General features: G+C 49.3%; 3 protein-coding genes across 7 annotated transcripts in view; 2 read left to right on the top strand and 1 right to left on the bottom strand.

The window, feature by feature from the left end:
• The window catches only part of SON (SON DNA and RNA binding protein), a 35,981-nt gene extending 25,978 nt beyond the window's left edge, over positions 1 to 10,003 (bottom strand). Inside the window, 3 exon segments of the mRNA XM_079312235.1 lie at positions 2 to 4,692; positions 9,037 to 9,200; positions 9,851 to 10,003. Of these exon segments, the coding sequence (XP_079168361.1) occupies positions 2 to 4,692; positions 9,037 to 9,200; positions 9,851 to 9,939 (4,944 nt within the window). The 5' untranslated portion in view covers positions 9,940 to 10,003.
• Positions 1 to 25,561, top strand: part of IFNAR2 (interferon alpha and beta receptor subunit 2) — an 844,054-nt gene that overhangs the window by 285,839 nt on the left and 532,654 nt on the right. The window contains exon 11 of one of the 2 annotated variants that reach the window (XR_013775120.1): positions 19,689 to 19,764. The exons of the other annotated variant lie outside the window; for it this stretch is intronic. The gene's annotated coding sequence lies outside the window, so the exon portion shown is untranslated. The remainder of the gene's footprint in view (positions 1 to 19,688; positions 19,765 to 25,561) is intronic. 2 annotated transcript variants of the gene reach the window in all.
• LOC306805035 (trifunctional purine biosynthetic protein adenosine-3) overlaps positions 12,511 to 25,561 on the top strand; it is a gene marked incomplete at its 3' end in the record, with an annotated part of 38,687 nt that continues 25,636 nt past the window's right edge. For 3 of the 4 annotated variants that reach the window (XM_079312328.1, XM_079312326.1, XM_079312329.1), the window contains exons 1-2: positions 22,762 to 22,917; positions 23,185 to 23,333. In XM_079312328.1, coding sequence (XP_079168454.1) covers positions 23,189 to 23,333 — 145 coding nt within the window. In that variant the 5' untranslated portion in view covers positions 22,762 to 22,917; positions 23,185 to 23,188. Of the gene's footprint in view, positions 12,584 to 16,550; positions 16,609 to 16,789; positions 16,860 to 22,761; positions 22,918 to 23,184; positions 23,334 to 25,561 lie in introns of those variants that run through there. The other variant, XM_079312327.1, reaches the window with a different exon arrangement.

Below are 25,561 nucleotides of genomic sequence, written 5' to 3'. Positions count from 1 at the left end.
TTTCCACAGATGTGGATCTCAGTTCCTGGTCATTTGGGGTTTTGGACGTATCAAATTCAGATGTGGTAGAATGCTGCAGATCTGCTGGTTTTTCAACAGATGAAGAGCTTTCCTCAAGGCTCTCTGAAGTTTTGGACAATCCACCTCCAAATGATGGCGGCAGCACCGGGCCGTTGACTCCTTCATCAGACAAAGCTCCTGATGCAGGACCATTAGAGGATTTACCTTCACTTCCAAGAGAAGATTGAGGAACATCTTGATCAAGACCTTTGGCTGACTCCTGAAGCTCAGAAGACTCCACATGCTTGCTACTGGACTTTGATGAGGATAACTTATCTTTCTTTTCTATAGATTTGGACCTTGACTTAACGCTGTCAGAGGACTTGGAACGTTTCCGCTTGGATTTTTTTGAAGACTCCTTGCGCTTTTTTTCGACAGACCTAGACCTAGATTTGTAACGTTCAGAAGATTTTGAGCGTCGACGCTTGGATTTCCGTGAGGATTCCTTCTTCTTTTCCACTGATTTGGATCTAGACTTGTAACGGTCAGAGGATTTGGAGCGCTGCCGTTTAGACTTGCGCGATGATTGCTTTCTTTTCTCTACTGACCTGGACCGAGACTTGTAGCGATCCGAGGACTTTGAGCGCTGGCGTTTGGATCTCCGTACAGATGCCTTCCGACCTCTTTTCTCAACAGATCTTGACCTGGATTTTGAACGATCAGAGGAACCAGACCGATGTCTGAACCTCCAGGAGTATTCTTTGCCTCCTCCCTTTTCTGAAGACCTGGATCTAGATTTTGACCGGTCTGAGGACCTGGAATGTCTGCGGCGGGATCGCCAGGATGACAACCTCTTCTCCACCGACCGTGACTTAGATCTGTAGCGGTCGGATGACCTGGAACGTCTCCGCCCGGATCTTCGGGAGGACAGCCGCTTCTCCGCTGACCTGGACTTGGATCTGTAGCGGTCAGAAGATCTGGAACGTCTCCGCCCGGATCTTCGGGAGGAAAGCCGCTTCTCTGCTGATCTAGACTTGGATCTGTAGCGATCAGAAGACCTGGAACGTCTCCGCCCAGACCTTCGGGAGGACAATCGCTTCTCTGCTGACCGTGACTTAGACCTGTAGCGGTCGGAGGACCTGGAACGTCTGCGCCCGGATCTTCGGGAGGACAGTCGCTTTTCCACTGACCTGGACTTGGATCTGTAGCGGTCAGATGACCTGGAACGTCTGCGCCTGGATCTTCGTGAGGACAGCCGCTTCTCCACTGACCTGGATTTAGACCTGTAGTGGTCAGACGACCTGGAACGTCTCCGCCTGGACAATCTCTTTTCTGCTGATCTGGATTTAGACCTGTAGCGGTCAGATGACCTAGAACGTCTGCGCCTGGACCGCCGGGAAGACACTCTTCTCTCTCTTTTCTCCACAGATCGGGACCTAGATTTGGAATGCTTTTTTCTGGAAACTGAATAGTTTCTGCTCCTAGAGCGCGCTCTTTTAGAGGTCAAACGCCTGGAAGTAGAACGCGACCTTGATTTTTTCTTCCGCTTCCTAGACCTGGACTGAGACTTGGAACGGCTCCTTTTTTGTTTCTTTGAATCATGTTTTTTCTCACTGGTTCTGTGACTACTTTTTTCAACAACATTCTCAAGCCTCATGAGAGTCTCCTTCATCCGGGCTGCCACATCAGGCTGCACGTCGGATGTTTCTGAGTCTCTTTTCTCTGAGTCCTCTTCTGGAGTTGCTTCTTTGACATCCTCAGCCTCTGGAGTGTCTTCCAATTGGCCTTCCTCTATAAGATCTGGACCTGCTTCTGCATCAGTCTCAGGTACTGGAGCTGCTTCTGAATCTTTTGTCTCTGCCTCCAACCCTACAGCTGCTTCTGCATCTTTCAGCTCTACCTCAGTCTGAGGAGCTGTTTCAAAATCCTGTGTTTCTGCTACAGGAGTCTCTGCTGAAACTTTTTCCTCTGCTGCATGTGTAAAAACTGTTTCTGCTACCAAAGGCTCAGATGTTTGAGTCTGCTCTGCATCTTCCTTATCAATCACCATATCCTCCACCTGTTGACTCTGTACTCCTACATATTGTACCTCAGCTGTCACTTCATGTTCCAGTGTGGCTTCCAGGCTTTTCACATCCCCTGGTTCTGGAACTGCTTCAGAAGATTTTATTTCAGAAGCACCCAAGATTTCTGGAGCCTCTTCTGCACTCTTCCATTCTGCAGTAGGTTTTGCTTCTTGAACTACCTGAAGCTCTTGCTGCTTTTCGGCCTGCAAGTATTGTGGAACAGCTGCTGAAGCATGACCCACGGGTACCTCAAGCTCTTCACCTGTACCAGCACTCTCCGACCACCTCATCCCTCCAGCTTCTGATGCTGGCTCCAGATATTTTACTTTCTCCATTTCTGAGGGTTCATTACTTTGTGTGCTGGTCCTCTTTTCTGCAATTTCATGTTCTACAGCAGATCCCTGAGTTTGCACATCTGCCAGTACTCCTGATGCCATACTGTTTACTTCCACTCTGGACAAAGACTCCAACACTGTTGCTGAATGACCTATTGTTTGTTCCTGAATAGATTTTGAACTGGTTTCTGAAGTCTGCACAGGTTCCAGGATTGCTTCTTTATTCCATTTCTCTGCTTCTGGAGCATGTTCCGAATCCTTTCTCTCCCTCAGCACCTCAGTTTGGGAGGTTCTTGTGTGTGTCATGACCTGCGACTGTGCAATGATGGAACTCTCTTTTTGGCTGGCATGGAGAGGTTCTGGCTCTGCTGTGGCTTGCCATGGCATCAACCCTGCCTCTCTAACTGGTTCCACGCTTTCACGTGCAACCACAGGTTCAGGAGTCCTTTCTAAGGCAGGAAGTCCTGGACTTGCAACAGTCCCACAGTGCATAGCTTCTTCTGAAGCCTGCACGCCTTCCACTTGTAAGGACATTGAAGCTGTTGTAAAAGTTTTCGCTTCCACGGCAGCCGCTGTTCTCAGGACTCCTCCTGCACCTTGTGTGTTTTCCTTCTGCAAAGACAGGGCAGGTGCCAAATCTCTCACACGTGACTCGCCCTCAGGTCTCGATTCTCTCAGCAATGAAGTACCTTCTGAATCTTTTGCTCGTGGACTTTTAAAACCTTCTGCCATCTGGACTTCTGGAGCTATTTGGGGAATGAAGGCCTGTACAACCACAGCAGGTTCTGAAGTTGCTCTTAATCCTTTTGCCTCAGCTACCACATTCACACCTGTCAATCCTGCTTGAAGTGCAGATCCCTGGGCTCTGTCCACACTCCTCGTTTCTGTCAGGACTCCACGATGTAGGAACATTCCTGATGCACCCAGTGCTGCTGCAGGACCTGTGGTACTTTCTACACCTTTGCCTTGCAGACTTTCATGAGCTGCTCTGACATCTTTTGCTACAACACCCACAGGTTCGATGGTTGTTTCCAAAGCTTCCACATGTCCCATAGCTGGATCCATATCCTTCATTTTTGGAACGGCTCCTGCTCCTGGAGGTGTTTTGGCACTTTTTATTTCCACGTGGCTCACAGGGGTAGCTGTAGATATTGTCAAAGGATGTTGCAAAGGTAAACCTGCTTTTAGAACACTGGAAGCCTCCACAGGGCTGCCTTGTGTCATGCTCAGACTCCCAGATATAACTGAGGGCTGCAGGGATGGCTCCAAAGTTCTGCTCACACCCCCCAGTTCTGAAGATCTCTCCACACTTATCACATTTCCCGTGTGCAGAGATTTGTCAGCTGTTTCTGGAATTTTCACTTCTTGTCCAGCCATAGCCACATGAGCTACAGTCATAGCACTTGGATGTGCCAAATTTGCAGGTGCAGGAGTTGTTATCACACCAGTTGCCAAGGACACAGGTTCTGAGGCTGTTTCCAACCCCTGTGCTGCCCCCTGAGACCCAGACTGATGAGATGCTTCTGAATAAGTCAACACCTCCATGGTCTCAGGCTCGAGAGCTGTGTCCAAAGCTTTTACTTCCCCAATGCCTTGAGACATCACAGTGACTTCTGTACCTCTTAGCGCTTCTACTGAATCTTTCTGAATCTCCGATTTACTGACAATTCCAGATGGGATGCTGGACCAAGTATAATTTCCAGTATCAACAACACTGGCATTAATAGCTACAGGATAAATATTTTCATGGGACTGCTGAATTTGTTCTTCGCTAGTGCAAATTCTAGTTTGAGCTATACTAGTATTTTCTGGGATATTAGTCTGGGTGCTTTCTAAATTAAATGGAGGATTTGTTGCACACAAAGTCCCCTCCCCACTTGTAAGATTTTCTGCAGATTGCTGAGAATCAGTCACTGAATGAGAAACAAGTCCTAAAGCTTGACTATCAAGCCCCTCAGATGGTTTTGAGCACAGTTCTGGCTGCACTTGGCCAGCCAGGTTTGCATCTGCAAACACTCCATGCTGTACATTCAGTTGGGAGCTGGGCTGCTCTGGCATCAAGTGAGGAGCTGGCTGCACGCCTGCAGGTTCTCCGGGACGTGCACTCAACTTGCATTCCTTTGGTTGCTTTTTATGCTTCTTCTCTTTCTTCCTTTTCTTCTTCTTTTTCTTCTTCTTTTTACTTTTGTGTTTCTTGTTTTTCTTTGCTTTTTTCCTAGGAATTTCATCTTCGCCAGTCGAGCTCCTTTTTGTAGACTGAGTACTATTTTTCACAGTATTTTTGTCTACATCTAGAAAAAAATGATATTTAGCTTGTAAACATTTATAAGACAGCATTCAAAAAATTCTTTCAGAGTTGTTGTGAGGTACAAGGACAGAGGTACAAAACTACTAAACTTGCAAACCATGTCAATTCACTAATCTACCACACACAAACAGCACACACTCCCTTTCCAGCACCTTTTCCTTCCCCTCAAAGTTACTGATTTGGGTTGGAGGAACATTAAATCCCATCCAGTGCCACCCCTGCCATGGCAAGGACACCTCCTACTGTCCCAGGCTGCTCCAGCCCCAGTGTCCAGCCTGGCCTTGGGCACTGCCAGGGACCCAGGGGCAGTCACAGCTGTGGCCCTGTGCCAGGGCCTCCTCACTCTCCCAGGGAAGAAACTCCTCCTAATACTTGACCTAATCTTGCCCTCTGGCAGTGAAAAAACATTCCCTTAAAGAAGGGAGGAGAGGATGATTATGGGAATTACCACCCTGTCAGCCTCACCTCCATGCTGGGAAGATCACGGAACGGATCCTCCCTGAAGCTCTGCTAAGGCACATGGAGGACAGGGGTGTGATTTGGGACAACCAGCATGGTTTTACAAAGGGAAAGTCCTGTCTGACCTTCTGTGGTGGACTGACTACATCAGTGGGTAAGGGAAAAGCTACAAAAGGCATTTATCTGGACTTCTGTAAAGTATTTGACACAGTGCCCCCAAAACATCCTTCTCTCCCAACTGGAGTGAAGAATTTGACAGGGGAACTGTCAGGTGCATTAGCAGTTGTTTGGATGGTCACATCCAGAGGGGAATAGTCAAAAGCTCAGAGTCCTAATGGAGGTCAGTGATCAGTGGTGTTCCTCAGGACTCTGTATTGGGACCAGTGTTACTTAACAGCTTCATTAATGAATCAGTGTTACTTAACGTCTTCACTAATGACACAAGGGTCAAGTGCACCCTCAGCAGGTTTGCAGATGACACCAAGCTGTGGGTGCAGGTGACACCTCTACAGGACAGGGCCATCCAGAGGGATCTGGACCAGCTCCAGAAGTGCTCCCTGGGACTCTCATGAGGTTTAACAAGGCCAAGTGCAGCACTTAAGCTGGGATAACCCTGGGATGAATCCAGGCTGGGATGAACAGATGGAGCAGCCCTGGGAGAGCTAGGTCTTCCCAGCCCAGTGGGCAGTGGCCAGTATGGGATCAGGAAAGGGATTGGGATTGTGTTCCTGAGCCCCCCAGGTGTGACCCCACCTGCAGAGCTGCCCCAGCCCAGGGAGGAGCTGGAGCTGCTGCAGAGCCCAGAGAAGGCAGCAGGATGAGCAGAGGATGGAGCAGCTCTGCTGGCAGGAAAGGCTGGCACAGCTGGGATTGTTCACCTGGAGAGACTTCAGGTGACCTTATTATGACCTTCTAGAACCTGGAAAGGTGGTGGAGGACTATTGACAAAAGCCTGGAGTGACAGGACAAGGGACAGTGGATTCAAAATGAGGGAGAGTAGATTTAGATTACATCTTAGGAAAAAATTCTCCTCTATTAGGGAGGTGAGGCCCTGGCAGAGGTTGCCCAGGGAAGCTGTCCCATTCCTGGAAGTGTCTTAGGCCAGGCCTGACAGGGCTTGGAGCAATCTGGGATAGTGGAAGGTGTCCCTGCTCATGTCAGGGGGTTTGGAACAAGATGATCACAAGGGCTCCTTCCAACCCAAACCATTCTATGATTCCTCTGTGTCCTGTCCCTCCATCCCTTGGGAATTGTCTCTCTCCATGTTTCCTGCAGCTCCTTCAGGCCCTGCAAGGCCACACTGAGCTCAGCCAAAGCTTCTCCTGTGCAGGTGAACAATCCCAGCTGTGCTAGCCTTTCCTGCCAGCAGAGCTGCTCCATCCTCTGTTCATCCTGCTGCCTCCTCTGGGCTCTGCAGCAGCTCCAGCTCCTCCCTGGCTGGGGCAGCTCTGCAGGTGGTGTCACACCTGAGCAGGGCAGATGGGCTGGATGTCTCTGCACCCACACTCAGTGGGGCAGCACATTCTAACAGGAGGCTGGAGATGTGCTTCCAAACACCCAGTGCTGCACATGGAAGATAAACCAGAAATCCCATTTTCCAAACAAATTACCAGAGTGGGGATTTATTCTACAAGACCTGACCAGCCACTCTCCCCTGCTGTGCTTTAACCCTTGAATGAGTTCAGTGTTGCTGCTATGTTAAAAATTCTCTGTGCATTTACAGACCACGTTACTCACTAGAGTCTAACAAATTTGGGAAAAGAGCATCTATGTGCCCAGCCCCAAACCCACTTTAAGGCACTGCAGGCTGGAACAGCTGCTGGGACAGGCAGGAGTGTAGCTGCCACAAGCCACTGCAAAGCTGCATGTTCCTCCTAGAGCATTTGTTTCCAACAGGAAAGTAATGAGTTCAGATGACTGAGGGGACAACCAAATCACTGATGGGGAAGGGAAAGAGGGAGGCTGGGGTTTCCATCACCACCTTTTAATTCTGGACCTCACTTTAACCTTTGTTATGTTCTTGCCCTTCTGCAGACCTAGTGCCACGTTTTCAGTAGAAAGGCACCTCATTAAAGGCAATTTTATGGGATTTCTGTGAAATATGAGCTGCACACTGGAGTCTGCTTGTATGTTCCTTCCAATGATTCTATTTATACAGGCCAGGGCAGGAACACAGAACCTCCAATTAGAATCCCAAAGCTCCCTATTTTCCAGGGAACACAGCAAAATCTTGCAAAAGCACTTGGTAACTGCCATACTGTTAAATGAAAGTGACTTGGGATTCCACAACAAATACAACAGGTACATATTTATGGAACAAGCAACTTAGAAATAGTTTTTGCACCAATATTGCTGTGAATGCATTGAGAAAGAACAGTGAAGCAGAGTCAAATTATTGACAAAATATCCAGCCCACAGCTGGAGAACTGTGTTACTCAGTGGGTGAGCAACTGGCCCACGGGTTGGGCACAAAGGGTGAAGTGACTGGGGTGACATTGGGCTGACACCAGTCACTGGTGAGGTTCTGCAGGACTCTATTCTCAGCCCAATTCTCTTCAACTTCTGCACTTACAAGCTGGACACAGGACTTGAAAGGATAATTAGTCTGCTGAGGACATTGAACTGGGAAGAGCTGTTGACTCCCTCGAGGGCAGAGATGCCCTGCAGAAAGACCTGAACAAATCAGAGAGATTGGTAATCCTCAACCCTGTGGAGTTTAACAAGGGAAGTGCTGGATTCCACACCTGGAACTCATTAGATTCAGATAATCAGATAATGCCTCTTGTCCAACTCCTTTTCAGATGTGGACAGCAGGAATGTTTGCCACAACTAAATTCATTAACTTCCAAATTTACACACCTCACTTCTTTATAACCATGTGACCTTACCTCAGTCCTCCAAAAAGAACAAAACAAAAAATAAACAAGCAAAACTAAAAATCACATCATCAAACAAAACCAACAAAAACCACCAATCAATCAAGAACCTACCAAACCCCCTCACGTCAGCCTGAAGTGCTGCTCATACAGCACAAATTAAAAACTTGAAAATGCTCAAGGTGCACAAATCACTGAGCAAAAAACCCTAAAGCAATCTAAAACTCCTGCAAGCAGAATCGCTGAAATTAACAATTTTCTGTGCTGCTTCTGGAACTGTACTCACCCAGCACACTGCAGTCACCTGGGTTTCAACTCCCCAAAAATGAGAAATGCAGTAATTACAGCCCTCATCACCTCACCAACCCTCCACAGTCAGAAACTTTACAGCAAGGACCAGTCCCACAAGAGGAGACACTCAGAAATTACTTTTTAGCATTAAAAAAACTCTTTATAGTAATCTATTCAAGATCTGAGACTAACACATCAAAATCCCTTAACCTTTGCAAGGCTGTAAAGTAAGTAGCTACACTTTAAAACAGCAAATCATCTTTTGACTGAACAGTTCATCACAGATCTGTTTTGTTCTTTCAAAATAATCTTGAAAACCAACCCAAAGCAGAAACTGCTTCTATCAGCATCACCTTTGGTCCTAAGAACAGTTCAGTGACCCTGAAGTAGACACATATAAAATAACACAGAATTTATAAACATATATATGAATACATGTGAAAAATATTTATCTGCTTTAGTATCGGAAAGAAAAAATTCAACTATTCCCCATACCAATCCTAAAATTATGTATTTCTCTGGCCAGCTCTGGATGTAAAACCACAATAAAGAAAATATTTAACCAATTCACAGCAAGCACAAAACTTGTCAGAGGAACAGCTCCAAGAAGCATATTTTCATCTCTATAAAACTGATTTGATTTGAAGCATAATCCCAACCTTCTTACCAAGAAGAGATTTGCCAGAGAGAGGTTTTATTACCTGGGTTGCACTGCAGCTCTGTCCCGAGGGCTCCAGAGAGCACTTCCTCTATTTTCTGCACTATCTGATCACTCTGACAACTCCCAGCAGCTCCAGAGGCTTCAGAAGGCCCAGCTTGCTCAGCTGGGATCGTGTCACCATTGGGCTGGCCTTCCACCTTTGCACTAACCAAATTAAAAAAAAAAACAAAACAAAATAAAAATCAACTTAATACAAGATATTTTGAGCCTTTTTTTGAACTTTTTTTTTTTTGTCATTCACATACATATATGATATGCAGCTCTTCAGAGCAGAATTCCAGCCTCCTGAATAAGCAGTGCACTTAGGGAAAATTCTGCCTTTGGATTAATTTTCACTTATTCAGTCCGGACACACTGTGATTGCTGAGGTTGAGACGAAGAGAGGGGAAAAAAACCCACATTCTGGAATGTGCCACATCCCCCGTGCTCGTAGGACCTTGTAGGGGTTTCCTACACAAAATAAACACACGCAATGCGCTCCCTTCCAGCTTTTCGCTGCTATTTCCAAGGGTTTTCTTATTTTACGATATAAACTCGGAAAATTATCCGTGGATCAGATATGGACTATGCAGGCGCCTGCCCGGACGCGAGGACAGCTCCGAAACCGGGGGGAGAGCGGCTGGGCGCGTCCCCTCACCGCGTTCTCTCGGCCCCCGGGCCGCGTCTCCCTCAGGGCGCCCGCACGGCCGCGACCCCCCCCGGCCCCGCCATGTTGCCGCCGACACGACCCTCAGGCCGCGGCCCGTCTCTTTCCGCCCCGCGCCCTTCCCCGCCGCTCCCCACTGGCTCGTTACCCGCCGTGCTGCTGCTGCTGCTCCTCCTGGATCTCTCGGAATTTGCTAACCACAAAGGACCGAAGGATCTGCTCGATATTCGTCGCCATGACACCCCCCCTTCCTTCCTGCCCCGACGCGAGGCCTCCAGCATCCCATAGTGCACCGCGGCCCCGGGCGCGCGCTGACGTACCCGCTGTAAGCCCTCTCGCCATTGGCTGCGTTCGCTGTAAGCCCTCTCGCCATTGGCCGCGGCGGCGTGCGGCTGCGAGCGGCCGCTCTAGCGCGGCGCACGGGCCATAGAGCAGCGGCGGGTTCCGGCGGGGGGGAGGAAGGTCTCGTGTCCCCTCAGCCGCCGCCGCCATGTTGTGGCGCTCCCGCCACCCCCCCGCGCTCCGCGCCTGCCGCCGCCGCCACCGGCAAAGCCGCCCCGAGCGCGTCCCCGTTCCCCGGTGAAAGCATTAAACCAGTCCCCGGCTCTCCGCGCCCACACTGCCGCCTCGCGCAGACCCCTTCCCCGCACAGACACACCGCCCCGCAGCCGCCGCGGCTCGCGGCCCCTCTCGCGCCCCGTACGCCGCGTCCGAGCCCCCGCGGCCCCACGGAGGGCAGGAAAAGGCACGGCGGTGACCGCGGCCGCCACTCCCGTCCCCCGGCGCTCCCACCCAGCCCTCCCCGGCGCCGCCGGAGTCCCCGCGGCGGCCGCTGCTTACCCGGCCGAGGCCATGGCGGGCTGAGGCGCGGCGCCGCTGGGTGCGATCGGGAGCGATTCCATCGGTGCCCATGGAGCGGGGCCGAACCCCGCGTGTGCTCCGGGCGGGCGGCGGCTCTCAGGGGGCCCTGCCCGCACACGGGCGGTGCTGCTGCTGCTGCTGCATCACCACGGGGCCCTCAGCCCCGGCTCCATGCGAGAGGCGCCCGCCCGCGCTCCCTCCCTCCCCCTCCGCCCGGCGGTGACACGCACATGTGCTCCGGGGGCTGGCAGCGGGGCCGCGAAAATTAAAGGAACAAAGCGGGGAAAGCAAAGGGAGGTGGATAAATAAAGTGCGCCTTTTGCCCGCCTGGAAAGCCGGAGCTTTTCTGGTGATGATGGAATGCACCGAAATGAGTTTGTCCAGAGTACGGCCACCCAAGGGACCCCCTCAGTGCTGCCCTGATGCCTTAATCAAATCAAATTTTAATTAGATGGGTGTTTAAACAGGCTGTAAAGCCGAGTAATCCTAGGGCTGGAAGACTCCCCATGTACATTTTCTGTAGTAGTAATTTAGGGAAGTTATTTGATCCGAGATAAATTTAAAATACCTCCAAACCTGACCTGGTGAGTGGCATCGTCGGTCATGGTAATCACTAAATGGTCTTTAAGGTCCCTTCAAACCCAAACCATTCTGGGATTCTACGAAAACCCCACTAAAACTGTTTAATTACTGCTGGGGTCTAAAAATTTTCAACATCGATATTGTTTAATAATCTCTTGCAAGACCCCTTAAAAGCAGCATCATTCTTCACTCAGTCCTGCTCATCTACCTTAATATTGACTTTGGAGGAAAAAATGAATCAGAGACTTGGATCAATTTGCTTTTATGTCACACTTGATTTATTCCATTTAAAATATAAAGTAGTTCCAGTCAAGAAGTCCTTTTACCTGTTCATGCCATGCTCACATTAATATATGTTAGACTTACTGGTAGAACACTATGTAATTTTTGATATCAAAGTAAAGACTGAAAATGTTTCGCTTGAACAATTTCAGATATATTTAGATTCAGCTGATGCAAATGGCCTTGTCTTAACCAGGCATGTAAAAAAAAAAAAAAAAACCATGAAGGTTCCCCCAAAAAGCCAGAGAAGGTCTTTAGTGTGTGCTGCATATTTCTGACTTATTATAATAAAAGTAATGTGATAATTACAAAAAAGTCTCCCCTCAAACACATGAGGATCCACAGCTCTACAGGAAAATAACTCTTGCTCTCTTCATATCTGATGAATAAACTCTCCTTATTTTTTACTCTTTTATTCAGCCTCAGTGTCAGGTAGTTTACAGATTAATTAAATTTTTACTTTGATCTTGTCAAGACCAGTGATTGTTACTGATAATGTTCAATTCCTAAAATTACAGGACTTCAGTAACAGGAGTTCTGGAACAATCATCAATCCTACTTAGAGACTTTATTCATGTGACTTTTCCCTTTCAAAGCAGTAGTCTAAGGTACTTAAACATGAAAAAAAAAACCCCAACATTAAACTTTATTTCCTACGGTATTTTACAAAGAACAGTGATGTTTTCACATTATAGCTCTTGAACGGAGGAAAACTGTGGATCGAATCTTGTTTTATAAACAGTATTGTAGCACAATTGCAATGCTAAATTAGACTAAACGTTGCTCAATACTCTTCATAAAGCAGAAGGTTCAAATGTGGGACAAACTAAGGAGCTGCTCCTAGGTGGCATTTCAAGGGATGTAGAGACAAAATGTTTTGCACAACCCTCACAGACCACCACCCTCAGTCCTGAGGCAACTGCTGGATAAACTTTAAACATCACTAAGATCTTTCGGGCGCCTCTCGCCCTTTCCCCACCCGCCTCAGTCGCAGCCTTGGGGAGTTTGTGTGCCCAAGGGAACGCCGGCTGCCCTGTCGCGACATTGCTGACACGCTCTCGCTTCCTCCCGCGCCGCTGCCGCGGTGCTCGCTGGGCGCTGTAGTTCCGGGCCTGCCGGAGGATTCCTCCCGCTCTCCAATCCCCGCTGGAGCACAGTAAGTCACCGAGCCGCGCTGGCACCGCGCAGGGGCCGCGGCTCGCTCGGGGTTTGCGGCCGCCGCTGCCCCCGCGCTGCCCGTGCCGGGCTGGGGGCGCGGGGGGCGGCCCGGGGCCATGTGCGCCCGTGCGCGCGCCGCGACATGGCGGGGAACCCCTCACGGCATCGCCGCTCCTCGGGGCAGATTCCCTCCGGCTCGGCCCTCACGGCACCCCCTCATGGCGTACCCGTCATGGCTTGGCCCTCATGGCAGTTCCCTCGCGGCTTGGTCCTCACGGCAGTACCCTCAGGGCATGGTGCTCACGGCATCCCCTTCATGGCAAATCTTCTCTTGGCACGGCCCTCACGGCACCTCCCTCATGGCATCCCACTTACGGCTGTCCCCTCATGGCTTGGTCCTCATAGCATAGCCCTCACAGCAGTGCCCTCATGGCATTCCCTTCATGGCAGTCCCCTCATAGCTTGGTCCTCACAGCATAGCCCTCACAGCAGTGCCCTCATGGCATCCCTTCATGGCAGTCCCCTCATGGCTTGGTCCTCACAGCATAGCCCTCACAGCAGTGCCCTCATGGCATCCCTTCATGGCAGTCCCCTCATAGCTTGGTCCTCATAGCATAGCCCTCACAGCAGTGCCCTCATGGCATTCCCTTCATGGCAGTCCCCTCATGGCTTGGTCCTCACAGCATAGCCCTCACAGCAGTGCCCTCATGGCATTCCCTTCATGGCAGATCTTCTCCTGGCATGGCCCTCATACCATAGCCCTCATGGCATCCCATTCATGGCAAATGTCCTCACAGCTTGACCCTTATGGTACCCCCTTCATGGCATCCCCTTCATGGCAGTCCCCTCATGGCTTGGTCTTCACAGCAGTGCCCCCAGGGCATGGCACTCATGGCATCCCCTTCATGGCAGATCTTCTCCTGGCATGGCCCTCATGGCATCCTCTTCATGGCACATATTCTCCTGGCATGGCCCTCATGGCATTCCCTTCATGGCAGATCTTCTCATGGTACGGCCCTCATGGATCTTCTCCTGGCATGGCCCTCAGGGGCATGGCGCTCACGGCATCCCCTTCATGGCAAATCTCCTCGCATGGCCCTCCCAGCGTGGCCTTCATGGCATCCCCATCATGCCAAATCCTCTCCTGGCATGGCTCTCATGGCATCCCCTTCATGGCATTCCCTTCATGGCAGATCCTCTCCTGGAATGGCCCTCATGGCATGGCCCTCATGGCATCCCCTTCATGGCAAATCTTCTCCTGGCATGGCCCTCACAGTGTGGCACTCATGGCATCCCCATCATGCCAAATCCTCTCCTGGCATGGCCCTCATGGCATCCCCATCATGCCAAATCCTCTCCTGGCATGGCCCTCCCAGCGTGGCCCTCGTGACATCCCCGTCACAGCTTGGCCCTCAGCAATCCCCTCACGGCTTGGCCTTCACGGCCAAAGTGGTGAAATATTTGCTTGAAGTAAATATTAAACTTCGAACCTCTCTGGTTCTGGACTTTGGTTCACTTGGATTCTATCCCTGCTGTTTGTAAAGTTTGGGGCTTACCAACTTTTTAAGCGTTTTTTCAATTTATCCAGTAGGTATTAGGATTAATGAGCAGAGTTAATACTTTTGCCACTGTTTTATGTGTATTGCTGAAAGGGTAACACAGAAAGCACATTTCAAAGGTGTTTCTCCCCCTCATCATGGTACAAAACATTGAGAAATTCCAGCATCCTACATCACTCGAGGTGTCAAATTTAGTACTATGAGGGTGGTTGTCAAAGTTTATGATCCTCTTTACTTTTAGCAGCAAAAACTTCAGGGACTGTTTTGCCTAGAAAAATGCCAAATCCAGCTATTTGCAGGATCTTACCTGGACACAAGGAGCCTGTCTTGCAGAGCTTCAGCTTGGACCAGGAAATGCACATATAATAATGACTTCTTTTATTTTGTTTTCTACACCATACTGAGTGTCAGGATGTGAAAGGGAGATCTTTAAACTCCCTTCCAACCCAAACCTTTCATGATTCTATATGGCCAGGTGAGAGCCAGGAATTTGTCCTAAATAAAACACATGAACAAAAAAAGATTATTTAACCCAAAGCTCTAACTAAAAATCATAATTGCCACCAGATTCTGGAGGCTTCCAAGCTACTTAAGCAGCTCTTCATGTATTGAAGTCCGAGGAATGAAAAGTTTTTTAAGCCTGGTTTTTTTTTTTCCTTCAGGATGAGCCTAATCCTGCTCCAACCTAAACCTGCAGTTCCCCTGTGGGATTTTGGCCATTTTGCAGATTTGGTTGCCATGGCTGTTTTTTGTTGTGCCTCAGAGCTGCCTGCACACTTGGCATGGAGAATTCCCTTTGGAAACCGCCAGAAAAATGCAGAGAGAGGTGGATGTCTGGGTGTCTTCCCCTCGGCAGCCCCTGTTCCCTGGTGTGCCTCTCCCAGGGACAGGCTGGGGCAGGAGGTGGGGATGGGGATGCAAACATGCAATCCTGGTCACTCCATCCATGGGGATAGTCCCAAGGCACAGCTGGGTCTGCTCCCTTCACCCTCCCTGCCTGCCTTGTGCTGCTGCTTCCCTTGCCCTGCTGTGGTGATCCTTCCTCCCTCAGGGAGTCAGCTCAGCTCACTAAGCTGGGACTAGTTCTTTATTTCTCCATATAGACACATGTACTTTGCTGCACTGGTTACCATCGTGGTGTCAGCTTTCCAGCATTGTTTCCCTGATCCAAGTGACTGCACTCCCTTGGCACAGGCAGGAGGGAGAGGGAAGGAGAGCCTGGAGGGGGAGAGGTTGGTGGGACCAATGGGGAGCTGGCCCAGGCGAGGGCAGCTCAGCCCCGTGTGCACCTGCAGTCGCTGAACCTGCAGCTTGCACATCTGAGCCTGAACAGGGGCCAGCAGCTGGCAGAGATCCCCTGGGGAGGCTGCTCAGAGCTCTGGGAGCACTCAGCATGTGCAGTGGGCTCCTGAGGAGACACTAACCCACAGGGTAATTCCTGGGTTCAGCCCACGGGGGTTTGGGGCCACACAGCCTGGCTGTGGGTGAGTTTGGGAGCTGAGGGAAGGATGGGAAGGTGGATCCTAGCAGGGAATTGAAGCTGAGAGGGGAAAGTTTCAAGGTTGGAGTTGGGAGGATGAAGTTGCAAGTTTTGATTTCTTTATCCCATAACAGGTTTATGAAAATGACCCTGAAACTCATAAACAGCTCAGACTGCTGGGGTCAGAAACACACAGCCCTCAGCAGGGTGGGAACTGCACAGCCTTCCCAATTTGGGCTTTTTCCTGCCTCCTATGAGAATTCTTTTTTTTCTTCTGCCTGCCTGCAAAAGGAAGAATGAACCTTGTCCTTTAATCTAAAGCTGAGTGATGAGAGCTCCTCTCCAGGGGCTGGGGGCTGTGGATTGGAACCTTCACAGTGACACTGGGCTTGGGTCTGTAGTGTTTGGAAAGTACTGTCACTGCTGGGCCATTTTCCAGACTCAGCTCTAAGAAGGGCAGGAGTTCATTGGAATAGACCTCAGAGCTAATTCACTTCCAGCTCCTTGTTTTGTTGAGGGACACTCCCCACTAGACCAGGTAGCTCCAAGCCCTGTCCAACCTGGCCCTGAGCTAAGACACTCTGGGCAAGGACCATGTCTTTGATCTAAAGAAACTTGAATGCCTGCATCAGTTTTCCTGAATCCCAGTGTTGGGAAACAAAGATACAGAGGAGCAGAAAGGAAACCAACAGCACTGTAGCTTAATAAAAAAAACCAAAAACACTGTTTGAAGCAGTGAGCTTTAGTCAGAGCCTTTGCTGTTTATGCTGGAGTGCAGAGATCCGATTGTAGTTTCACCTTTCCTGCTGTAGTTTGAGGTGAGGTGATAAGGCACTGCCTTATTAAAATACTCCACCCAGCTGAGATTGAATGTTTAGGTATCTTGCATCACACTTGGGAATAAATTGCTTTATGTTTTCTTGCAGAGTTGTGTTCATAAATGCAGCCAAGGAGCTGAGTGTAACCCCCAGGTGTGTGCACAGGGTAAGTTTGGGAAGGTCAGTGGCTCCTGTCCCTGGGAAGGGACAGAACAAGGGACAGCACCTGAGTAGCCTCATGTCACTGCTCCCTGTGTTTGGAGCCTCCCCTGTGCAGGAATGGGGATGGGGAAGGCTCTCAGCACTGTGGGGTTTGTCTCCCTCACTTGATTTTCTCTGCTCCACAGGCCCTGGTGGTGAGGAAGAGTTCCCTGGTTTGTTGGTGACCCCAGCTGCCTTCCTGCAGAGAGGATAAAGGTTCTCTAGGCTGCTGCTCTCCCCTGCTGCCTTTGTCCTGGATTCCTTGGGGATAAACTCTGGGAATCTCCTTGTCTTCACTCTGTCCTTGCCTCCTCTCCTTCTGGATACACAGAGCAATTAACTTGTTTCATCTTTCCTGTCCTCACTTCATATAAGGATCTAACAAGAGACCCTTTCCTGAAATGTCCCTTATCTTCATTTTAAAACATCTTTTCAACAAACATCTCCTCCTCCTTTACCAAAGCAGACAGTGGTTGCAGAAGGTAATGACATCCTGTGGTTTAGAATCTTTAAGGATTTCACATGTGTCTTCCAAAAATCCTTGGGGTGTGATAATCCCCACGGAGTAAATATCTACCTGGTGAGTGAATTTAGGTCTTTTGAGAACAAATTTTTGATTGCTGGATTAGTGACAAAAATAAAAAGGCATGTTGCCTCTTGGGATGTTAATTTTTAAAGTGAGGTCCTGCTGGGCAGCAGAGAGGCCTCCATGACATATTTGAGTGTCAGTGTAAAACAGAGGCTGCCATGGCTACATCTGAGCCTCCTAAACTGACACTGCCACCACAACTTCTTCTCAAGCCACATTCCTAAATAAAAGTTGCCAGGATACCACAGTGGGATGCACAAATAAAACAAATGTGTGAAACTAAATTTTCACTCACGTTTTGATACAAAATGATTAAATTTCATTTGACAATATCGGACATGGCTTATTCTATTTACTGCTGCCATAGAAAGCTTTGTCCTCTATGTGATGGATTCTTTCAGCTGACAGTAGTACCAGAATATGTTACCTCAGGGAAGAGTAGGAGGGGACTCTCTGAGTGAGTTGCCATCGTGGTGGGTCCCTGGAAGCGGCCACAGTGTCACTGATCTTCAGGCTGAGCTGATCAGCAGTGTGGGCTTAGTGGAGTGTGTATTTCTTAAGGGCCTTAAGCTGAAGGAGGGCAGAAATGGATGGGATTTTGGGCAGGAATTCCTTCCTGGCAGGGTGGGCAGGGGTGGCACAGGGTGCCCAGAGCAGCTGTGGCTGCTCCTGGACCCCTGGCAGTGCCCAGTTCCAGGCTGGACACTGGGGCTGGAGAGGCCTGGGACAGTGGGAGGTGTCCCTGCCATGGCAGGGGTGGCTCTGGGTGGGATATGAGATCTCCCCCAGCCCAAACTATTCCATGATAATTTGCATCATACTGATGATTACATAGGCTAATTTTTATTGATTGCAAAACTGCAGATCCTCATTTTTAGATCTAATGTTCACAAGCTGATTAATGATCAGTTTTTAGCTGAAAGTAATAACTGGGATGGGACAGAACTTATTCTGCTGTTTAGAATATTTAGGATGAGCTGCTCCTGTCCTGCAAAGCTTTTGCCTGTCAGTGCTAGAGCATTTGCAGGGCAGCCTGTGTGCCCTATTCCCAGCTGGAATGGCTGGAGTTCCCTGTCCATTGGCTGTCTGCAGGGTCATCAGTGGGGCGGGAATGCTGGCCAGGGACATTTTAACCAGGGGCTGCCAATCTCTGCTCTCTTTGTGCCTCTGAGCTCCTGGCTCCTGCTCTCCTCAGCCTGCTACACACAGCACACAGTGAGTAGGGGCTCTCTTGGGTTTCAATCGTCCTGGCTTAAAGTTTTAAATTTCTTTTTTTTTTTTAACATTTTAAAAGGTTTAAATTGATTTTTTCAGAAAATCATGTTGTGTATAGTTCAACTTTTTATTGATAAAATTTGCCTTAAAGAATAATTTTTAGTGGCTACTGGCTCTAGACACCACTGGCAATGCTCCTTTAACTTCAAGGAGCAGCTGCCTGCTATGTAATAAATGTTCTTCTACCTTACTATTATATTACTGTCCTTATCTAATTCACCCCTTTGTTTTATCCCTCATTCCTTTATCTCTTCCTCTTGCTATAAAATTACAAAATTTTATATTTTGTAATATAAAAGCGTTGAGCATAATGCGATTGTCCAAACATCTATCCCATAACTGATAATTTTTAGCCTAACCTGAGCTTTTTTATTTTCTACAAGTAATCCTGGAGTTTTACAATTAAAACATGCCTGTAACTTTGCAATATCTATATTTGGCCCAACACTGGATTAGAAACCTGTTGGTCTCCCCTAGCATGAAATTACCATTAAATGTTACCTCTGGTGTGTTTAGTTGATAGCAAACAATTCAGAGTTAATTTTCTGTATTTTATCCTTCTATCCATGTGTATTTTGACTTTATTTTGTTGGGATGTTTTTCCTAATCTAGATATTTTGCCTCATCAGGGCAGCTTTAGTCAAGTCAAGCTGTAGCAGCTGATGTGAGGGAAAGGCACAGCCTTATCTGAAAATCAGCTGTGGATTATTTTTGTTTTTCCCTTAGAAATCTCCTGGGTTTTGTTTTGGCTTTTTTCCCTTTCTAAGATATATTTTGTGCTGTCATCCTCTCTTTTCCTCCTGCAAAGGGCTCTGAGCTCACCTGGAGCACTGAACACGGCGGGTCAGTGACAGGAGAGTGACCCTGGCTGTGTGTTGTGTGTGCTGGGGTGACATCAGGGACACTCGTGGCTCCTTTTGTCCTAAACTCTGCTCTGGGCTCTGTTCCTGCCCCCAGCAATGGGAGAATGGAAGGTGATCTTTAGAGACTCTGCTCTGCAGCCAGGCTGGCACAGCTGGGGGTGCTCACCTGGACAGGAGAAGCTACAGGGAAAACTCAGAGCCCCTGGCAGGGCCTGAAGGGATCCAGGAGAGCTGGAGAGGGACTGGGGACAAGGCAGGGAGGGACAGCACACAGGGAATGGAGGGACAGCACACAGGGAATGGAGGGACAGGACACAGGGAATGGCTCCCAGTGCCAGAGGTCAGGGCTGGGTGGGATCTTGGGCAGGAATTGTTCCCTGGCAGGGTGGGCAGGGTTGGCACAGCTGTGGCTGCCCCTGGATCCCTGGCAGTGCCCAAGGCCAGGCTGGACACTGGGGCTGGAGCAGCCTGGGACAGTGGGAGGTGTCCCTGCCATGGCAGGGGATGGGATGGGATGAGCCTTGAGATCCCTCCCTCCCAAACCAAACAATTATTTTAGCTCCAAATAAGAACATGCGTAATTAGTTTAAATTACAAATTACGTCCATCCTGTCTTTCTTTCCTGTTTTCTGAATCCTAGTGGCTTTTGTCAGTGCAGGTGAACTCTCCCATCAGTAAACATGTGGAGAGCACACAGAGCAGTGACTCTCCAGCAGAGGCTGCAGAGCTCTCAGAGAACACTCTGTGCAGTGATGTATTGTGCTGTGCTGTGCAGTGCTGGGCAGTGCAGAGCTGTGCTGTGCTGTGCTGTGCAGAGCTGTGCAGAGCTGTGCTGTGCAGTGCTGTGCAGAGCTGGGCTGTGCAGAGCTGTGCTGTGCTGTGCTGTGCAGTGCTGTGCAGAGCTGTGCAGTGCAGTGCAGTGCTGTGCTGTGCAGTGCTGTGCTGTGCTGTGCAGAGCTGTGCAGTGCAGTGCTGTGCAGAGTTGTGCAGTGCTGTGCTGTGCAGTGCTGTGCAGAGTTGTGCAGTGCTGTGCAGTGCTGTGCTGTGCTGTGCTGTGCAGAGCTGTGCTGTGCTGTGCTGTGCTGTGCAGAGTTGTGCAGTGCTGTGCTGTGCAGTGTTGTGCTGTGCAGAGCTGTGCTGTGCAGAGCTGTGCTGTGCTGTGCTGTGCAGAGCTGTGCTGTGCTGTGCTGTGCAGTGCTGTGCAGTGCTGTGCTGTGCTGTGCAGTGCTGTGCAGAGCTGTGCTGTGCTGTGCTGTGCTGTGCTGTGCAGTGCTGTGCAGTGCTGTGCTGTGCTGTGCAGTGCTGTGCAGTGCTGTGCTGTGCTGTGCAGAGCTGTGCTGTGCTGTGCTGTGCAGTGCTGTGCTGTGCAGAGCTGTGCAGTGCAGTGCTGTGCAGAGCTGTGCTGTGCTGTGCAGTGCTGTGCAGTGCTGTGCTGTGCTGTGCAGTGCTGTGCAGTGCCGTGCTGTGCTGTGCCGTGCTGTGCAGTGCTGTGCTGTGCAGTGCTGTGCAGTGCTGTGCTGTGCTGTGCTGTGCAGTGCTGTGCTGTGCAGTGTTGTGCAGTGCTGTGCTGTGCAGAGCTGTGCAGAGCTGTGCTGTGCTGTGCTGTGCTGTGCTGTGCTGTGCTGTGCTGTGCAGAGCTGTGCTGGGCTGTGTTGTGCAGAGCTGTGCTGTGCTGTGATGTGCTGTGCAGTGCTGTGCAGTGCAGTGCTGTGCTGTGCTGTGCTGTGCTGAGCAGAGCTGTGCAGTGCTGTGCAGAGCTGTGCTGAGCAGAGCTGTGCAGTGCTGTGCAGAGCTGGGCTGTGCAGTGCTGTGCTGTGATGTGCAGAGCTGTGCTGTGATGTGCTGTGCAGAGCTGTGCAGAGCTGTGCTGTGCAGAGCTGTGCTGTGCAGAGCTGTGCTGTGCTGTGCAGAGCTGTGCAGTGTTGTGCAGTGTTGTGCTGTGCTGTGCTGTGCTGTGCTGTGCTGTGCAGTGCTGTGCAGAGCTGTGCTGTGCTGTGCTGTGCTGTGCTGTGCTGTGCAGAGCTGTGCTGAGCTGTGCTGAGCTGTGCACAGCTGTGCAGAGCTGTGCTGTGCAGTGCTGTGCAGAGCTGTGCTGTGCTGTGCTGTGCTCTGTTGTGCTGTGCAGAGCTGTGCTGTGCAGTGCTGTGCTCTGTTGTGCTCTGTTGTGCTGTGCAGTGCAGTGCTGTGCAGAGCTGTGCTGTGCTGTGCAGTGCTGTGCTGTGCTGTGCTCTGTTGTGCTCTGTTGTGCTGTGCTGTGCAGAGCTATGCTGTGCTGTGCTGTGCAGTGCTGTGCTGTGCAGAGCTGTGCTGTGCTGTGCTCTGTTGTGCTGTGCAGTGCTGTGCTGTGCTGTGCTGTGCAGTGCTGTGCTGTGCTGTGCTCTGTTGTGCTGTGCTGTGCAGTGCTGTGCTGTGCTGTGCTGTGCTGTGCTGTGCAGTGCTGTGCAGTGCTGTGCTGTGCTGTGCTGTGCAGAGCTGTGCAGAGCTGTGCTGTGCTGTGCAGTGCTGTGCTGTGCTGTGCTGTGCTGTGCTGTGCAGAGCTGTGCTGTGCTGTGCTCTGTTGGGCTGTGCTCTCCAGTGCTGTGAGCCCCACCTGTGTCAGCTCTGTGTGCACACCCAGCTGCTGCTGTGCTCCTCCGTGCCCCCCTGGCCAGCACAATGGCCAAGGCTTCTCCAGAGCTCACTGCAGTGGCACAGTGGAGTGGATACCCCATCCCACCTTGTCTGAGTGAACTCCTTTATTAATTCCATCTGTTGCTGGCCTCGTGGTTGTTGTCTCCAGGGAAAGCCAGAGCTGGAAGTTATTTCCTTGTCTCATTGCTCTGAGCCTCTCCTTTCCATGAGGTGTTCAGAGCTTTTCAGTCATTGCCTCTAAAATCTCTTGAATGGCCCCATCCAGCTCCAAACACTCTCTGTTCATACTGTGGGTGCATCAGAAGGACTTTGACCTTTGCAGGGTGGATTCTCCAAGAATTGTTGCTCACAGAGGCTGTGGACTCCCCATCCCTGCCCAAGGCCAGGCAGGGCACTGGGGCTGGAGCAGCCTGGGACAGTGGGAGGTGTCCCTGCCATGGCAGGGGTGGCACTGGATGAGCTTTGAGGTCTCTCCAACCCAAACCATTCCATGATAATTTGCATCACACCCCTCATTTATCATGTTGATTACATAGACTAATTTTTATTGATTGCAAAACTGCAGATCCTCATTTTTAGATCCAACGTTCACAAGCTGATTAATGATCAGTTTTTAGCTGAAAATAATACCTGGGATGGGACAGAACTTATTCTGCTGTTTAGAATATTTAGGATGAGCTGCTCCTGTCCTGCAAAGCTTTTGCCTGTCAGTGCTAGAGCATTTGCAGGGCAGCCTGTGTGCCCTGTTCCCAGCTGGGATGGCTGGAGTTCCCTGTCCATTGGCTGTCTGCAGGGTCATCAGTGGGGCGGGAATGCTGGCCAGGGACATTTTAACCAGGGGCTGCCAATCTCTGCTCTCTTTGTGCCTCTGAGCTCCTGGCTCCTGCTCTCCTCAGCCTGCTACACACAGCACACAGTGAGTAGGGGCTCTCTTGGGTTTAAACCCTCCCAAACCTTTCTGGGAGTCTGTGATTCTCTAGGCTGCAGCTCCCAGCTTGGTCACTCATCAGGGTTTTTTCTCTCTCCCAGATTTCTGTATAAGTGAGAGAAATCTCAGTTCAACCTTGGAGGTTTAGTGTGTATCACATGTGATGAAGTTCTCCAGCTTTTCATGATCCCTGAAGTGCTTTCCTCACCTCCCCCAGCTAATGGCAGCTGTTTTCCTTTGTGCTGCTTTCCCCAGGGCCATGGCAGAGCGGGCGCTGGTGATCGGCAGCGGCGGCAGGGAACACGCCCTGGCCTGGAAATTGGCCCAGTCCCCTCGTGTCAAACACGTGTTTGTGGCTCCAGGAAATGCAGGCACAGCTGACAGTGGGAAAATCTCCAATTCAGGTAAAACAAAACAAAAGAAAACAAAAAAAATATTTTGAAATTTGATAATTCGACTGGGATGTTGTGGCTGAAATCACAGCTGGTAGTGTGAAAGGATGATGATGACAGTTAAATTATGATGATAATGAAATAATGATGATAATGATATGATGATAATATGATAATATGATGATGTTGATGATATATTGCCATTTTGTAAGGTTTTGGGCTCATGAAATAGATTTTAGATGCAGTCAAGAAGAAAAAAGAAATCTGAGCAAAGCCTTGTGTAAGTTGTGTAATTAATTTTATAAGATCTCAGCTGTGAAATCTCATTCTTTAGGTTTGGGTTTGGAGGATTCTGTCTCTCAGAGCTGTTCCTCTGGGTTGCTGTGGTTGCCACCTAAATTCCCTCTTGTGCTCTCAGAAGTGTGTTGAAACCTCATGATGCCCACAACCTGTGACAAGAACACTGTCACTGTAAACAGAAAGAAATTAATTTCTTTGTCTCAGTGACCTTAAGAAATCAAGGTTAACTTCACATATTTCTCTCTGTGTACTGACTGCTTGGTTGGAGCTCTTGGTTTAACATACTACATTCTGACTGGCTGTAATTGAAAATTCTCATAGTTATTACTTTTGAGAAATTAAGCTTCAGATGTTACAAATTGAGCATCCAAAATTTGGAGCTGCATTTCAGAGAAGCCTGGTGTGAAGTGCTGGCACCCAGGAAATCAGTCCAGACCACAGAAATTCCTGTGTCCTTTACACCACAGATCCTGATTTAGGGGCTTTAACCCACCTAAGCCTCCAGTTTTCCCTTTAGAACATGTGGAATTCAAGTTAACACAGGATGCATGTGGATGTGGATCAGACACATCCATTTTCTGCACTTCTGCTGCTGTGGGAGTAGCTTTGGGAGTTGTTGTCACATCTGGAAATGTGAGTGCTGCCAGGTTCTTGTACATCAGGTAATTATTGACTAGAGCTCTGTTGGAATGCTTAATTACAATTAGTTGTTTTGAGACAACTTTGTCCTTAATTTCTTTGACCAGTCACAGCATCATGAGTGAGCTCCTCACTCCATTTTTTTGCTCTGTTTGGCCTCTGAGGAGAGGCCTGGAAGGAAGAGCTTGACAAGACCAGAAATTCAAAAAATCCTTTACTCCTGTGCTAAATGGGATCAGTGCCAAGCTGTAGAATGGGAATTCCAGTGGGTTTTTTTTTTCCAAGTGCCTTTTTAAAGCCTCTTTTGTTTTTTTTTCTCTCTTTCATCCCATAAAAAAACATTGCAGCAAAATGCTTGATCTCCAGCCAGGTCCATGAAATCTCAATGTGCAATAAATGGTTTTGTTCTGCACTTGGGCTCACCTGTGCTTTGGGGGGGAAATCTTCACCACCCCAGGAAGAACGTAGAATTTATGAAGAGTTTGATTTATGTGTGTTTTTAAGGAAAGAATTTGTCTCCCCTGTTCAGGAATTCCAGTGCTGTCACTGGGGCCTTGATTTAACTCAGGGTGGAAAATGAGGAGCAGCTTTACAGAAGCACATGAACCTTGGTTTTTCTGTGAGGGCAACAATATCTGGGAATATCTGGGAAACTCCTTCCCTGGTTTCTGGGGTTTTTTTGGTATAATCAAGATTTGCCTTGGAAGTTCATCCTCCCTTTGTGAGTCATGGAATTGCCCTTAATTAGGATTGCAGCTCTGGGTCTTGGGTGATTACTGAAACGTGAAAAAGTGAGGTGAAAATGATAAATAACCTTAAATCTTTCAAACTTTGTCTGTATTCAAGTAAGAAAAAAAAAAGTGGTTGATCTGAGCTGGTAATTGTTTCCAGCAATAAAACAGGATTTAAGTTGGGTGCCTAAATACAGGTTTATATTGAATTTGGGTGGATTATCAGGGCAGTTTTGGTGCAGAAACACAGACAGTGGCTTGTAGCATGAACAGGTGTGTCTGTGAATGGACTTCACTATCCTGACACCTCCTTTTGTCACATTTTACCTCTCAGTGTAACTTGTGCTCTTAAATTTAAGCTGCACCCTTGAAAGCCTTGGTCTGGGGTTCTCCTGTCTGGTTCCAAAGGAATGTTCAGCTGTTGTTTAAAACAGTCAAGCACAGCTACAGGAATGTCCCCTTTCAGTCAACAACCTCAGAAAAATGGTATTTGGGAGGAAAGTTGAAATAATGGATAAACAACACCATTTGTTCCTTCTTGTTTGTTGTGAGGACATTTCCCCATTGTGT

Source organism: Erithacus rubecula, assembly GCF_903797595.1.
Source record: "Erithacus rubecula genome assembly, chromosome: 1".
Taxonomy (NCBI): domain Eukaryota; kingdom Metazoa; phylum Chordata; class Aves; order Passeriformes; family Muscicapidae; genus Erithacus; species Erithacus rubecula.
This window is presented reverse-complemented; position numbering and strand designations above follow the sequence as displayed.